Genomic DNA, 17,225 nt, shown 5'->3' on the forward strand with positions numbered 1-17,225 from the left:
CCTATGAATCCAATTGTTTGTTGATTTTAATCCTATACGATAAATAATTCTATTATTTATTTTTTATATTAAAAATGCTTAATTAATTAAGCAAATTAATTGATTAAGTGAAGTCTGTGTATAAATTCGCCCCCGGGCGAATGTCGACTTTAAGTATAAAATATTACGTAAGAAAGGCTTTGACCCCCCCTCCCCTAAAAACCCTTACGTAATTAATGAATAGCCCCTAAACCCAAAAAAACAGTGTTAAACGAATCTAATCAAATTAAAAATTTGAACACTATATTGGAAAACTACAGAACTTTGAAAAATTGCAAAAAAAACTTATTTACAAAAAATTAATTTTTCATAATTTCTGAATAAATTTATAGTATAAATAATAAAAGTTCTATAAGTAATTTTAACAAATTTTTCTTCTAAATTCAAAATCGCAAAAAGTGTTGAACTTGGAAAAATGCCAAATTTTGCAAAGTTTAATTTTTTATGTGTTCTACGTAGATTTTTGATATTAATAATTTGTTATATTTTAATTGTAGTAAATATAGCAATCTAAATTAAACAGTTGTTTTTCGCAGTGCGGTGTAAAATATTATATTTTTAATTAGTGAATTCATATTCTTCATATATTTTGGATTAACGTCGTTTTCATCTGTTTGTTTTCACGTGTATTATCAAATTTAGCGTTAATTATTACGAAATGAGTCATATTTATAGACAATGCGATTCACAAAGTATGGGTTTATAGAATTTTCCATTATAGTAAATCGATATCTTTGGAAGCAGTTAGAGAACATTGTCAAATTTCTTTATTAGTGCTGACTGTCTTGAAAAAATTTTTGTGCTGATTTTATTAAAAAGGATTAGAGGATAAGTGAATAGTTGATTAGTGGATTATTAATTGAACAAAACAATAAATTGTAAAACTACTTTCACGCATTGCCGATATTCATTAACAATTACTTAATGGAAGCTGAGTAATTTGAACTCTCTAAATTTGAATCAGCGAAAAGTCGCTGATTCACCAGCCCAGAGTATGCAGCTGATGAAATAGCGCATATACACTGATGAAACAGCGTATATGCACTGATTTTCCAGCGTATATACGCTGTTTCATCAGCTGCATACTCTGGGCTGGTGAATCAGCGACTTTTCGCTGATTCAAATTTAGAGAGAAGTTTCATTGGTTTTGTTATTTAAATTGATCAATCTATCAAACTTTAAATTTTCTTCTAATCAGGTGAGTATTGTATTTAAACAATATTATTTTTGTTTTCAAATTAGTTTTTTTGATAAATGTTTATTTAAGAACGTTCAAATAGTTGTCTTGTAATTTGAATTATTGTCTGGACTAATTTAATTCTATTACCTGTGTTTAGTTTCCTTAAAATAAAATTTTAATTTTAATTTAATTTTATTTATTTATTTTCACCGTCTAACATAATAAACAACTACTTTCTTATATATGTGATTTAGATATTTCAACTTGTCTTATGTTATTGTTTTTTATAATTGGACGTTGAAATTTAAAAAGATGTATGACAAAGAGGCGCTGTCAAAAATCTTATGTTTAGACGAGTATAGAACTTGATGAGAGCGGTAAATTACTTCCACCTTCAAATGTAGTTTACAAAAAAATCTCTGAAGCAATGTCAGAAATCGGATCTAAAATGAATCCAAAGCATGTATACACGACTTTAAAGATCAACCGTAAGTTTCATGGACTTAGTTCTTGAAACTTTTATGATGGTTGATTCTTTATATGCTGAAGGTCATTTTAGTAAGTGGTATCTCATTACAAATACCAAAACTCTTCTCGGAATTCAAAAAGAATTTATTTTTTTCAAAAAAAGTTTTTTTTCAAGTTTTTAAAGTTCTGTAGTTTTTAGTATTTTAAGTTTAGAAAAATATTTTATTGGAATTATGTGCAGAACTCTCATTATTGATACTAGAATTCTGCTCAAAACTCAAAAAGAATTAATTTTTTGCAAAAAAGTTTTTTTTTGTAATTTTTCAAAGTTCTGTAGTTTTTAGTATTTTAAGTTTAGAAAAAAAATTCATTGGGATTATGTGCAGAACTCTTATTACAGATATTAGAACTCTGTTTAGAACTCACAAAGAATATATTTTTTTCAAAAAAGTTTTATTTTGCAAGTTTTCAAAATTCTGTAGTTTTTAGTATTTCAAGTTTAGAAAAAAATTTTATTAGGATTATGTGCAGAACTCTTATTACAGATACCAGAACTCTGCTTAGAACTCACAAAGAATATATGTTTTTCAAAAAAGTTTCATTTTGCAAGTTTTCAAAATTCTGTAGTTTTTAGTATTTCAAGTTTAGAAAAAAGTTTTATTAGGATTATGTGCAGAACTCTTATTACAGATACCAGAACTCTGCTCAGAACTCAAAAAGAATTAATTTTTTGCCAAAAAGTTTTTTGTAATTTTTCAAAGTTCTGTAGTTTTTAGTATTTTACGGAACTATTAATTTTTTTATGGGAGAACTCTAGAACTCTTGATTTGCTATCAAAATACCATGTCAGAACTCTTTTTAGCGAAAATTGTAGTGCTACGCGAAATTAGCACCTAATTTTTTTTATTGTCAATTGCCAGAACTATTGATAAAATTATTATAGAACTACAGAACTATTGCTAAAGAACCCAAAACTCATGTGATTTTTTTAATTTCTTGAAAAAGTGGTGCTAACTTCACATGACTTACTTCTACATTTTTTAACAAAATTTTCAAAAAAGTCTTATCTTCCAAAATTTTTGATTTTTAAAAGTTTAATATCTCCGGTCAATATGGACGAAAAATGTTCAATTAGGGCTCAAAAGATGCGTCTAAAAAAACTCTACAAAATTATGGAAAAACATTTATAGGTGTTCTAACATGTTTTTAAAGTTATGGGCAAAAAATGTTTTTTTGCAAAATTAAAAATCAAAAAAATATTTAGTTAAACTTTATTAATCTATCTCAAAATACTCTCATTTTATGTCCGCAGATGAGATCTACAATTTAATTTCTAAAAAGTGACCTCAGATTCATAATTAGCTACACCAAAAACCCCCGAGTTTTTGAATCTGATATATAAATCTGATCAAATTTGAAAATTTTGAAATAAAGTAATCATTTTGTTTGTTAGAACTTATTTATATATATTGCTATATTATCTTAAACAAAATTTTAATTGAAAAAGGCTATACGGCAAAAGAAACTACACGATTGTACACCAGTTTATCCATTAAATTTTTTCCAGTAACCTTTTTTTTCACTAATTCTTTTTTCCAATAACCTTATTTTCCACTAATTTTTTTTCCAATAACCTTTTTTTCCACAAACATTTTTTTCCACTAATTCTTTTTACCAATCACCATTTTTTTTACTAATTATTTTTTACATTTTTCAAAATTAAAAAATATGGGTTTTTTTCGTCTTGAATTCCACTATTTGAATATATTTTTTCTTTTTAAATTTTTTTATTTTTTATAATTTTTTATATAATTTGTTTATAAAATGTTAATAAACAAATATGTTCTTCACGTCCTCACAAAAAAATTAAAATTGTATTCTATTCCTTAAATGTCTCCGAGTGTAAAACCGTTTCGGAAAAAATGATCCTCAATTAGAAAAAAAAGTTATTAATTAAAAACTGCAGCTGTGTAGAGCTTTATATGACGATAAACTCGCCCCGCCCACATTGGCATTTTTTACAATTTACTGCTTAAAATTGTCTGGAACCTACAAATTTTATCGGATTTTTATAGACTTGGTCTTAAATTAAAGGAGATAAAATTTCTCAAAGATCCCTCTAAACCAATTTTTAAATTTTAAATTGTTTATATTTTTTTTGTTATTCAAAGTTAACAATTTACAATATTTTTAGAAAAAATCATGTTTATTTTTTTTATTTTTTTATTGCAGATGATTGGAATCAATTGAAATTAGTCCAGCATAACCATCAGACAAATAATAATGTATAATACAATTTATTTAAATTGTTGCAAACAATGTTAATTAACAAATAGACATTTTTTTAGAAAAAAAATTTTTTTTGCAGTCAAATTTATGTTTATTTAAGTAATCTATGTCGATTTTGATATAAAATTATTTTGAATTAAATAATTACCATTGTTAACAACCAGACAAATAATAGTGTATAATACAATTTATTTAAACTGTTGCAAATAATGTTAATTAACAAATAGATAACTATTGTTCTTTTTTATAAAAAAAATTTTTTTTTGCAGACAAATTTATGTTTTTTTAGTAATCTATGTCGATTTTAGTAAAAACTGATTTTAAATTAGTAGTATAGCTAGGAGAGTTCTAGGACAGTTGCTCAGTCGGTAATGCAGATTCCTACTCTACCAGTGGTGGGTAGGGGTGTTCTACCTTACCGACCGAGTGTAGTTCCTGCTGCCACCGCTAGATGGCGCTACTTGCGAATTCCAAACCTGCTTGGCGGGAAATTTAAAATTTTATTTTCAAACTTTCAAGTGGCTTAGAAAGGATTCTCTGTTTTACCGACCGATTTTTTTAGTTCTGGCTGCCGCCGCTAGATGGCGCTACCAGCAAATTCAAATCCGTTTAGCGGGTAATTTAAAATTTTATTTTCATAGTTTTAAGTGGGTTAAAAGGGACGCTCTGTTTAACAACAGGGTTCAACGATCAACGATAGATGGCGCCACTAGCAAATTCCAAACCCCTTGGCGGGAAATTTAAAATTTTATTTTTAAAATTTCAAGTGGGTTATAAGGGGTGCTCTGTTTTACCGACTGGGTTCAAGTTCAACCTAATAGATGGCGCCACTTTAATTTTTAAATTTCGCGGGCGTTGCTATCCACCATTTTGCTTTACCGACAGAGTTCAAGGATAAACCAATAGATGGCGCCACTTTAATTTTTAAATTTCGCGGATGTTGCTTTCCACTATTTTGTTTTACCGACAGGGTTCAAGGTCAACCTAATAGATGGCACCACAAAAATTAGTGAAAAGATTTATAATTGATATATAATTTATAAGACTTTTTGAATTTCGCGGGCATTGCTCCCTACTATATTTTTCTTCATAGTTTAAGGTCGACCTTATAGATGGGACCACTAAAATTTAATTTTACAAACGTTGCAAACTACTATCTTGATTTTTAAATTTCCCGGACCTTGCTTAAAAAAAAATAAGTTTAGAGTTCTACAATTAAAACTGATGTAATGTTTACTAATGCAATTAAAATTTATTGAATAAACAATAAGCTGTTTGAATTTAAATTGAATTACACCAGATCGGTAATGCAGATTTTTACTTTATCAGCAGTCGTCAAGGCAGGGATCTGACAAAACATTTTGACTCGATCGATAATGTAGGAATCTGTTTTACCAACCGAGTTAGTTTTAGGTTAGATCGCTAGATGGCGCCATTAAAATTTAATTTTACAGGTATTGCAGTCTACTATTTTTTGTTTTTAAATTTCCCGGGCATTCGTGTCCACCATTTTGTTTTTAGAACATAATAATCCAATAAATGGTGCGTGTTCTTGAGTGTGAAATATAATAATAGTAAGTAAATAAAAATTATATAAATATTTTATACCATTCTAACATCACTTAAGCATGTTTATATTAAATAAATTATTCTTCTATTTTTCTAGAACCTTTTTTCCGAACTCTGCAATAATATTTTTCTCCTGAATTTCTAGTTTACTAATATTATTTTTTCATAACATTACTAAACATAACCTTCAAATCTATTGTATTAAACATAACCTTAAAATCTATTTTATTAAACATAACCTTAAAATGTAAACCTTATTATCTAACGTAATACTAATGAAGGTATTTAATTAAATACAATATTAATAACAGTTCATACATTTATTATATTCAATATACAATATTTACACTTGTTTTATTTTAAATTCAATATGGTTGTATGGGCCACCAATATACTTCAGCCGTAATTGTCCAGAACTAATAGCTTCTTGCATTTGGTCCAAGCATATCGAGTCATCAGTGAACATTGGTACAAATCTTGAAGGTAGGAACGTATTGAACTTTTTATCCACCTCAGCGACGACCTTGACTCCATACCTGGTGTTGACAACCTGGATCTTTGTTATAGGATACTTATGTCCAGGAGTCAGCTCGGAAAGCGGCATCGTAGGTAGGAAAGCATCCATGCGACCAATGGCGTTGATTTTAGTTAGATCCATCTTTTCTTAGAGATAATACTTTGGGAAGTTACAAAACAGAATTACTAAATCGGCTTAGATGCCTCTATTTATACTCAAAAATCACGCAATACCCCCACCACTGCTTCTGCGCATGCGCATTACCCCACCATTACTTCTACGCATGGCATTATCCTCTACTCTTATTATTGAGCCACGCCTATTTTGTGACCTTATAAGACAAGTCTAGACTAGTTTTAACATGTTTAATAGTTTTACACATGTGTAATAAAGATAATAGGATAGGAAAGGGTTAATTAAAGTAAACATTAATAGACATTTAATACATTTATTCATTATATAGGAAATTTTCACAATCATTATAAAAATCTTTCAATGTACAATCATTGTCAACTTCATCATTATTTTCTATATTATTTTGTAGTACATTCGATGGTTGTATCAACCAATTTTGTATATTACATACATTTTTCACAGCACAGTTGCTAAAGCTACGTGTGTGATTTGTACATGTAGATGAACTTTCTACACTTAAACTTTTTAGCGACGGACATTTAAAATCATCTAAATTAAACACATTTAATGTATATTTTTCTAACCATTTTTGTTTTTCTAAACCTTTTACATAAACAGTAGGTGTACCTATTAGTACTTCTTTTATTATAGGTTGTAATTCTTCATAAGATACGTCACCAGCAGCCCAATCGATACCATGATAATTATTTGTAAGCCATCGATTCTCACATTTGTATCTTGCAGGTAATCGGCTTCAGGCATATGGCGGCTCGAAGAGGTAGACCAATGGATGAGCATCTTGTTGAAGTGGTAGAATCGCCAACTCTTTGATGACAAAGTCGTTGTAAGGACTTTTGAAGCATTGAATATCTACGACGTACGCCATGGTATCTGAAATAGAATAATGGCTCAAGCCTTAGAGAGACGCTCTCTTTATAGCCTTTCCCCCACCACTCCAAATACCCCCACTACCGATGTCGTCTATGATTGGTCATTATTTCCACCAGTCACGTTACTTTTTTAACAACGCCGCTGATTGGTGTATACTGTATAATGCGGTCGTGAATTATAAGGCAATATGCAGCTGTATTGGCTGGAAAATTTTCATTTGCTTCAAATTCCAATCGCACATCTACAGATGCTTGTTTTAGAAATTCGTTTTGTTTTGAGCAATCAATAACAGCCAATGGTGCATAATCTTTAAAGTTATTTCTAGTCAATAAAGGTTCAGATTCTTTTCCATAGTAGGATGGTTGAAAATTACAATACATATCATATAGTATGGAAAATTTGTTTTGAGTAAAATTTAAATTTAAATTTCCATAAGTATAGTACTGTGAGTTTAAGAAAAGTTTAACATTGTGAAGATTACAGGCATCAAATAAATTTGCATACCTTCCTTGATCTTCTTTTCGATTTGTTTGAAAACCAAGATTAACATATCGAGGTTTTTCAACTTGTGTTGAAGTTTTTACAGTCCACACATGCTTTTGAGTGGCAGGAATCATAGGATACTCATATAAATCCCATGATCTAAAACTCATTGTTATAAGTGAGTCTTTTTCAATGAATTTCAATAATTCAATTTTTTGGCGATCATTTACCATTAAATATGGAATTAACCATTCAACTTTATTAATTAAAATTTTAAATTCTTCACGCTCAGCTGCTCCAATGTTTACTACAGCATTGAGATCAGTACGAGATCTTGTTAAAATAAGTTCATGTTTTGCATTTACAACAATCTTTCGATAGTCTTCAGCAAAACCAATAATCATACTTAGTGGAATATTTACATCAAAATATCCAGCATCATTTGTTACTCTACTATCATCAACATAAGGTAGATAACCAGCATTTTCCGAGTAAATCATTTGATTAGGTGTTTGAGAAATTAGATTTTTCATTGTGGTTGTAATACCAACATTTTTAGAGCGATCAATTTCAACACCATTTAATTCATAACGAATCTCATTAAACAGGTAGGAAATACCATTGCTAATTAACTTTGTATTAGTTACAAGCGTATTGTTTAACTTAACAATTCTGCCAGTGACGTGTAAAGTACTTTTAGAGGGAAGAATGTACAAGTCTTGATGTTGAACTGCAATTCGAATCTCGTCACTGTTATTAAATGCTGATGTCACGTATGGTTGATGTGCATGAATCTTATAGTGTGCCACAGAATTATCAAATTTAACTGGTCTTAGAATGTTTAAAATTTCTTCCATTTTTGTTACAACAGCAAATAAAAAGTATGTGAAAAATCAATTTTTTCCCTTGTTTTTTTTATAAACTCTTAGACCGAGCTGCTTCAGAAATAGTATGTTCTGAGATGTTAGTCTCTTGCGAACTGATTGAGGAATGAATGACTTCTGACATGGCAACTCTTTTATATAGCTTCCACCAGTTTTTCTATGAAATACAATTCCCATTACGTTGATTTAACGTGTAATCGAATTGTTATAGTTTCACCTCTAAAATTTATTAAATCTCCGTCTTGATTAACGATTCTTACTTGAATATTATGTATTGTCTTCACGGCGATTGGAAGGTAAATGACGTGAGATGGAACTTCCACAATCTTATATCCAGCTGAAACAATTGGAAAAAATTCGTGAATTGTGTGTACCATTTTATTATTTATGTATGCACCAGTAGTAATGTTACATTCAATTCTGATAGCATTTACCTTAAGAATGGCTACTGGTACATCTGACGTATGAGCCTTATTAGCTGTCAATATTCGTGGAGTAAATCCTAATAATTTACCAATTGAATCGTTTTGTTCAAAACTCACTTCAAGGCTGCTTGTTATTTCACTACGTAAAGTATTATTGTTAGGTTTGATTCTTACAATTTCAGATCCATTTTCAATAGAGTTTTGAAAATATTTTTCAATATCTTCAATTTCATAACTTCCAGGGGGAATAGTAATCACTTTATCAACAATATAAAATTTATTTTTACCTTGATCAATATTAGGAATTGAATTGAAGGTTAGTAATTCAACTAAGCCAAGTACATAATTTTTATTAGATAATAATTCTATCGGAAGAAAATATTCTGCCTCTAGGACAGATGAATTGCCTGAGATAGTCAGAGTAAAAGATTCTTCCATGTTGATGACTTTTTATAAACTGATTAGTTGGAATGACTTACAATCACTTATATAGAATATATTTTTTAGTTATTTCAAGCTGTCCACATAAGAATTTTAGACATAATTGACCACAATTAAAGCTATTATAATTTTGATAATTTTGATGATTATACTGTATTAAATTATTGTAACCTAAGTAATTGACAAGTTCATAGGGTGGTTGAAGATTACCAAAACTATCATAGTATACTGCTTTATTATTAACTTTTTTATATGCAACCCAATGAGTTCCAGAACCATCTTTATCATCTAAATTAAAAATGGCTGATTCATTTTTTCGAGGACCTCTTATAGGTAATTCATTTCGCATGAAAACACCTCGAAAATTAGGAATTTTCATTTCTTTAGTATATTTAAGTAAATCTAGATCAGTAAGTGCTCGTTGAGGTAGCTTTAAACTTTTTTTTTCGTACATCGTCTTTTAATACCTTGTCTTTTAACGTATGGTTTCAAATGAAGTCCCAAACCTTGTCGGTATGGTTTTAAATGTAGACCTTTACCAAGTGCAACTGCTTCTAACTCTCTATTGTGACGCTGAGCTTCCTTCAACTGCTCTTTTGCTGCACTTGCATCATTAACAGCTTTTGCTACACCAGCAGCTCCCCCAGTAAGTGCTCCAAGTGCACTTAGCCCAGCAAAAATTGGAATTAATGGTAACAGACCACCAACTTTTGATGACACAGGCAGAATACGAGGTGTTAAAACTTTTTCTCTACCACCTGCATTCCTTACAGCTTTTCGAGCTGTTTCAATAGCTGACTTTATTGTTGATCGAGCATCATTACCAGGAATTATTGATTTTCTTGCAGCATCCACAATTTTCCTAAGATTTACTCGTTTTTTTGATTTTGTCTTCTTCTTTACTCCCATTCCAAATTTTGATTTTGCTTTCATAGCGTTTGTTATTGCGTAAGCTGCAGCTCTTTCACTATATTGTGCGTATGGAGCAAATACACGTTGCCACGCTTTGTCAGCTAATACTCTATCAGCAGCGTTTCTTTCTACAATCGTTTTCTCGATTTTTCGAGTAAGCAATATCGTGCTCTTTACAAGCGGTGTCTAATGGATTAACACCTGGATCACCTCGGTCTAGACGTTTTGCTAACTATGTGCCCGGTCCACAATATTGATAACCCGGCAAATGTAATTCAAATGGCAACTTGTTTATAAGTTTATTAATTAAACCTTTTCCTCGAGAGTGATGATATATAATCATACCTTACTCTGTGAAAGTTAAAATTAGAATGACTTGTGAGTTATATAAGCGCCGTATTTATACCTTTAGCGGCAGTGTAAATCAGGATGCGGTTCAAGGAACAACTTCACAAGCTGCCAGTCGTCAATCTAGACTCGATTGTTGAACAACAAGACAGGAAAGTGAAGCGTCATGGTAACTTGTTATCAGGTAGTATTCGAGCTATTTTTTGTGGACCATCAAATTGTGGAAAGACAAATGTACTACTTTCTTTAATTTTACATCCTAATGGTCTTAGATTTAATAATATTTACTTGTACTCAAAGTCTCTACATCAACCCAAGTATAAATTCTTGGAACAAGTTGTAAGTAATGTTGAAGGAGTAGAGTATTTACCATTTAGTGAGCATGAAGAAGTCATTACTCCTAAAGATGCAAAACGGAATTCAATATTTATATTTGATGATATTGCTTGTGAGAAGCAAGATAATGTAAGGGCATTTTTTTGCATGGGTAGACATGTTGATGTTGATTCTTTTTATCTTTGTCAAACATATGCCCGCATTCCCAAACATTTAGTACGTGATAATGTTAATTTACTAGTTCTTTTTCGTCAAGATGAGAAAAATTTAAGGCATGTTTATGATGATCATGTTAATACTGACATGACATTTAATCAATTTCGAGAACTATGTGCTACATGTTGGAATTCAGACAAGTATGGATTTGTAGTAATTGATAAGGATTCTGATTTAAATGATGGAAGATATAGAAAAGGATTTGATAGCTTTGTAACACTATAAATATAAGATCATCCCTAAAATATTGTTAGTTCAATATAAAACCTTGTAATAATAACATGTTTCATAAAGAAAAAGAATATCTTCATCAAATTGCTAAAGCTAGTGAGGCAATTAGGCGAAAACATCGTATGTTAAAATTAGGAAAAGAAGAAGCTGAAAGTGTGTTGAATGAAACTTTCAAACCGATAATTCAACCCTTACAAAAAATTACCAACTTGACAGACAGTGAACATGAAAATGTCAAGATTGAAAATGTTAAGATTGAAAAGAAAGAGCAGAAGAAGGATGATAGCATAAACTATGAAAGTGAAACTGAAAAATCTCCAGATGATGATAAAATAAGTAATAAATTTCTATACTTATTAAATCATAATAGAAAGCAATGTTTAGATTCAACATACGGCATACGTAAGCTAAGTGATGGATCACTTATGATTGGTGATTCACCAATAACTCTTGAAGATCAGTTTGTAAAAATTGGTGATAAACGATATCTTCAAACACCTGGATTACTTGAACTTTTATTCAAAAGTAAACCTACCAGATCGTTTATAAGTGAAGCTGATGAAAGAAACTATAAAGAGATTCTGATTGCTACTAATGCACACAAAAAGAAGTATAGTTTCTCTGAATCTTTACGTACGGATAAGAGTTATAAGTATTTAAATTTTATATCTCAATTCTTCCCTCGAACACCTACCAAACAGCCATCTGTAAGCGGTAGTTCATTACCTAAATTTATGATTACAAACAGAAATTTTCAACGAGAATATATCTATTGGGATGATCCGAATGAGTTGGTTGACCGTCTTAGACTATTAATGGCTTCTCAAGATGCTGGAAATCCTAGTCACAATAATGAAATCATGTCTATCATTGAGAAACTACGTGAAGCTAAAATTCTATATTAAGATGTGTTTTAGCAAATATCATTCATTTCAACAATGAGCATTGACGTGTTCGGACATCCTCTCAATCAAAGAGGATCAGCAAGACGAGGTCCTCCTGGAGTTGGGTTTAAACTTAATTCTCAAGGTAACTTTGACGTTGAAGGAAGAAAACTCTCTAATCTTGCTAACGCTGAAGAAGAAAACGACGCTGTCAATTTAAAACTTGTACGACATATGATAAAACACGAAGTGCGTTTATTGTATGAAGCTAGTGCCTCACTTAGATCAGAGGTGGACAATAACAACTTATTTCTAAAAGTTCTTGAAGACTCTATTACAGAAAAAATAAAAAATTTTGAAAAAGATATAAATCAAGATTTATCTTATCGAACAGCTGAAATTATTAGTAAATTGGATACTCGCTTAAGTGCTCTCGAGAATGAACAACAAAAAATTAACAGTAGTGAATGAACTTCATACTCAGGCTAGAAAAAATTATCCTCGACGGCGAGTTGAAATGCGTGATATTGATGAGACATGGCAAGCAGATTTAGTAGAAATGATACCTTATTCAAAAATAAATAAAGGTTTCAAGTATTTACTAACAGTTATAGACATATTTTCGAAATATGCTTGGGCTGTTCCAGTAAAAAGTAAAAATGGAAAAGATGTTTCTCATGCAATGCAATCTATATTTGCTAAAAAACGCATACCAAAAAACTTGCATAGTGACAAAGGAAAAAAATTCTATAACTCACAATTTGAAGCATTAATGAAAAAGCATAAAATAAATTTTTATTCAACATACAGTAATATGAAAGCTTCCATTGTTGAACGGTTTAATCGAACACTAAAAAGAAAAATGTGGATGCAATTTAGTTTACGAGGAAATTACAAGTGGTATGATATATTGCCTACTCTTATTTCCAACTATAATGATACAAAACATAGAACAATTGGAATGAAGCCTCAAGATGTTACTTCAGAAGACGTTGAAATTTTAAAAGAAAGGATCTCTAAACTGAGAAAAATTCCTTTAAGACGACCAAAGTATAAAATTGGTGACAAAGTTCGAGTAAGCAAATATAAAAACGTTTTCGAGAAAGGATATACACCCAATTGGACAACAGAAATATTCACCGTGGATCAAGTTATATCAACTCAACCAGTGACTTACAAGCTCAAAGGATTACTAGGATCAACCCATCAGCGGAGGATTTTATGAAGAGGAACTTCTTAAAGTAAAATATTCAGATATTTATCTTGTGGCAAAAATTCTCAAGACACGTGGAAACAAAGTTCTTGTCAAATGGCTTGGCTTTGATAATTCTCACAATACGTGGGAAGATAAAGCAAATGTATAATCTATTATTCGCAAATCGTCCCCAGTAACTTAACGCAAATGTCAATCAACCAGCAAATCAATCAAAGATTAATGTTAGCTTAGAACCTCTCTATAAATCAAAACTACAGCCAACAACAGACCTTTACACTGCCAGTGCCAAATTTAATTAACATTAAATCAATAATGAATCATTAATGAATCAATAATGAATCAATAATGAATCAACAATGAATCAATAATGAATCAATAATGAATCAATAATGAATCAATAATGAATCAACAATCAATCAATAATGAACCAACAATGAATCAATAATAAATCAATAATGAATCAATAATGAATCAACAATGAATCAATAATGAATCAATAATGAATCAATAATGAATCAACTATGAATCAACTATGAATCAATAATGAATCAACTATGAATCAACTATGAATCAATAATGAATCAATAATGAATCAACAATGAATCAATAATGAATCAATAATGAATCATTAATGAATCAACAATGAATCAATAATGAATCAATAATGAATCAACAATGAATCAATAATGAATCAATAATAAATCAATAATGAATCAACAATGAATCAATAATGAATCAATAATGAATCAATAATGAATCAATAATGAATCAATATTAAATCAATATTAAATCAATAATGAATCAATAATGAATCAATATTAAATCAGTTGGCACTGGCATTGTGAAGGTCTGTTGTTGGAAGTAGTTTTTATTTATAAAGAGATTCTTCGCTAACATTAATTTTTGATTGCTTTGCTGGCTGATTGGCATTTGCGTTAAATTACTGGGGGCGATTTGCACATTTAAATTATATTACATTAATATAAGTTTTAATCATGTTATTATGTATATATGGAAGGATTTTTTAAATAAAAACACATGGAAATTGTATATAATTGCATTATTTATTAACAAACATTTTATTTTTTACAATCATGTTTTACAAAATAATTCGTCGATTGTGGGGATCGCATAATGTCCCCACGGTAGAGTGTCGGTACTCCCCGGTAACAAATACCGTTTGTCGTCTTGCGGACTTAAAGCTAGTTTTATTTGTTTTACAGTCTCAAGGTTGTGTAGTCGTGATCTTATATTATACTGTGTTCGAGTTTGAATGTCGAAATCTCGCAGACATTTTACATAATCATCAAAGTGAATCGATTTTTTCACAACGCCGGATTTAATGCCTTTGGCTTTTTTAATAAAGTCTTGACCTTCAACACGTACGCTGTACATCTTACTCCGCAAGTTAACAAATTCGGTAACGATCTTGCCGTTACATTCATCTTTCATTAGACCCATAATCTTTTTGTTGGCTTGCGGAATGCCGTACACGTTGTTTGCGGGATAGTCTGACGTATCAAACTTTTTGATGTCATTTTTCATGTCATTGAAGACATCTTTACATTTAATTTTGTAGATTAGACTGTCTGTATCGGTATACATCAGTTTACAATTGTCGCCGTATTTTTTTAACATATACCCGTAGTGAACATCGTAAATAAGCGTTTTGCACACTTAACCCCACATAGATCGGTTTGTTGAGTAGTACCTCGGTTTTACGCAGTTCAATGGCAACCATACGTGTCATCAGCATTTAATAACAGTGACGAGATTCGAATTGCAGTTCAACATCAAGACTTGTACATTCTTCCCTCTAAAAGTACTTTACACGTCACTGGCAGAATTGTTAAGTTAAACAATACGCTTGTAACTAATACAAAGTTAATTAGCAATGGCATTTCCTACCTGTTTAATGAGATTCGTTATGAATTAAATGGTGTTGAAATTGATCGCTCTAAAAATGTTGGTATTACAACCACAATGAAAAATCTAATTTCTCAAACACCTAATTAAATGATTTACTCAGAAAATGCTGGTTATCTACCTTATGATGATGATAGTAGAGTAACAAATGATGCTGGATATTTTGATGTAAATATTCCACTAAGTATGATTATTGGTTTTGCTGAAGACTATCGAAAGATTGTTGTAAATGCAAAACATGAACTTATTTTAACAAGATCTCGTACTGATCTCAATGCTGTAGTAAACATTGGAGCAGCTGAGCGTGAAGAATTTAAAATTTTAATTAATAAAGTTGAATGGTTGATTCCATATTTAATGGTAAATGATCGCCAAAAAATTGAATTATTGAAATTCATTGAAAAAGACTCACTTATAACAATGAGTTTTAGATCATGGGATTTATATGAGTATCCTATGATTCCTGCCACTCAAAAGCATGTGTGGACTGTAAAAACTTCAACACAAGTTGAAAAACCTCGATATGTTAATCTTGGTTTTCAAACAAATCGAAAAGAAGATCAAGGAAGGTATGCAAATTTATTTGATGCCTGTAATCTTCACAATGTTAAACTTTTCTTAAACTCACAGTACTATCCTTATGGAAATTTAAATTTAAATTTTACTCAAAACAAATTTTCCATACTATATGATATGTATTGTAATTTTCAACCATCCTACTATGGAAAAGAATCTGAACCTTTATTAACTAGAAATAACTTTAAAGATTATGCACCATTGGCTGTTATTGATTGCTCAAAACAAAACGAATTTCTAAAACAAGCATCTGTAGATGTGCGATTGGAATTTGAAGCAAATGAAAATTTTCCAGCCAATACAGCTGCATATTGCCTTATAATTCACGACCGCATTATACAGTATACACCAATCAGCGGCGTTGTTAAAAAAGTAACGTGACTGGTGGAAATAATGACCAATCATAGACGACATCGGTAGTGGGGGTATTTGGAGTGGTGGGGGAAAGGCTATAAAGAGAGCGTCTCTCTAAGGCTTGAGCCATTATTCTATTTCAGATACCATGGCGTACGTCGTAGATATTCAATGCTTCAAAAGTCCTTACAACGACTTTGTCATCAAAGAGTTGGCGATTCTACCACTTCAACAAGATGCTCATCCATTGGTCTACCTCTTCGAGCCGCCATATGCCTGAAGCCGATTACCTGCAAGATACAAATGTGAGAATCGATGGCTTACAAATAATTATCATGGTATCGATTGGGCTGCTGGTGACGTATCTTATGAAGAATTACAACCTATAATAAAAGAAGTACTAATAGGTACACCTACTGTTTATGTAAAAGGTTTAGAAAAACAAAAATGGTTAGAAAAATATACATTAAATGTGTTTAATTTAGATGATTTTAAATGTCCGTCGCTAAAAAGTTTAAGTGTAGAAAGTTCATCTACATGTACAAATCACACACGTAGCTTTAGCAACTGTGCTGTGAAAAATGTATGTAATATACAAAATTGGTTGATACAACCATCGAATGTACTACAAAATAATATAGAAAATAATGATGAAGTTGACAATGATTGTACATTGAAAGATTTTTATAATGATTGTGAAAATTTCCTATATAATGAATAAATGTATTAAATGTCTATTAATGTTTACTTTAATTAACCCTTTCCTATCCTATTATCTTTATTACACATGTGTAAAACTATTAAACATGTTAAAACTAGTCTAGACTTGTCTTATAAGGTCACAAAATAGGCGTGGCTCAATAATAAGAGTAGAGGATAATGCCATGCGTAGAAGTAATGGTGGG

General features: G+C 30.6%; 2 protein-coding genes across 2 annotated transcripts; both read left to right on the forward strand.

The window, feature by feature from the left end:
• Positions 1-11,414: 11,414 nt before the first annotated feature.
• Positions 11,415-12,269, forward strand: LOC122502239. Its single transcript, XM_043612185.1, has one exon. The coding sequence runs from the start codon at positions 11,415-11,417 to the stop codon at positions 12,267-12,269; it is 855 nt and encodes a 284-aa protein (XP_043468120.1).
• A 3,211-nt stretch (positions 12,270-15,480) lies between these two features.
• Positions 15,481-16,347, forward strand: LOC122502240. The gene has a single exon (XM_043612186.1). It carries the CDS (start codon positions 15,481-15,483, stop codon positions 16,345-16,347), a length of 867 nt encoding a protein of 288 aa, XP_043468121.1.
• Positions 16,348-17,225: the final 878 nt, after the last annotated feature.

Source organism: Leptopilina heterotoma, unplaced genomic scaffold (genome assembly GCF_015476425.1).
Source record: "Leptopilina heterotoma isolate Lh14 unplaced genomic scaffold, ASM1547642v1 Lhet_223, whole genome shotgun sequence".
Lineage (NCBI taxonomy): Eukaryota > Metazoa > Arthropoda > Insecta > Hymenoptera > Figitidae > Leptopilina > Leptopilina heterotoma.

Excerpts from the sequence above, each read along its gene's own strand:
- LOC122502239 (XM_043612185.1), top strand. The coding sequence starts at position 11,415 with ATGTTTCATAAAGAAAAAGAATATCTTCATCAAATTGCTAAAGCTAGT.
- LOC122502240 (XM_043612186.1), top strand. The coding sequence starts at position 15,481 with ATGATTTACTCAGAAAATGCTGGTTATCTACCTTATGATGATGATAGT.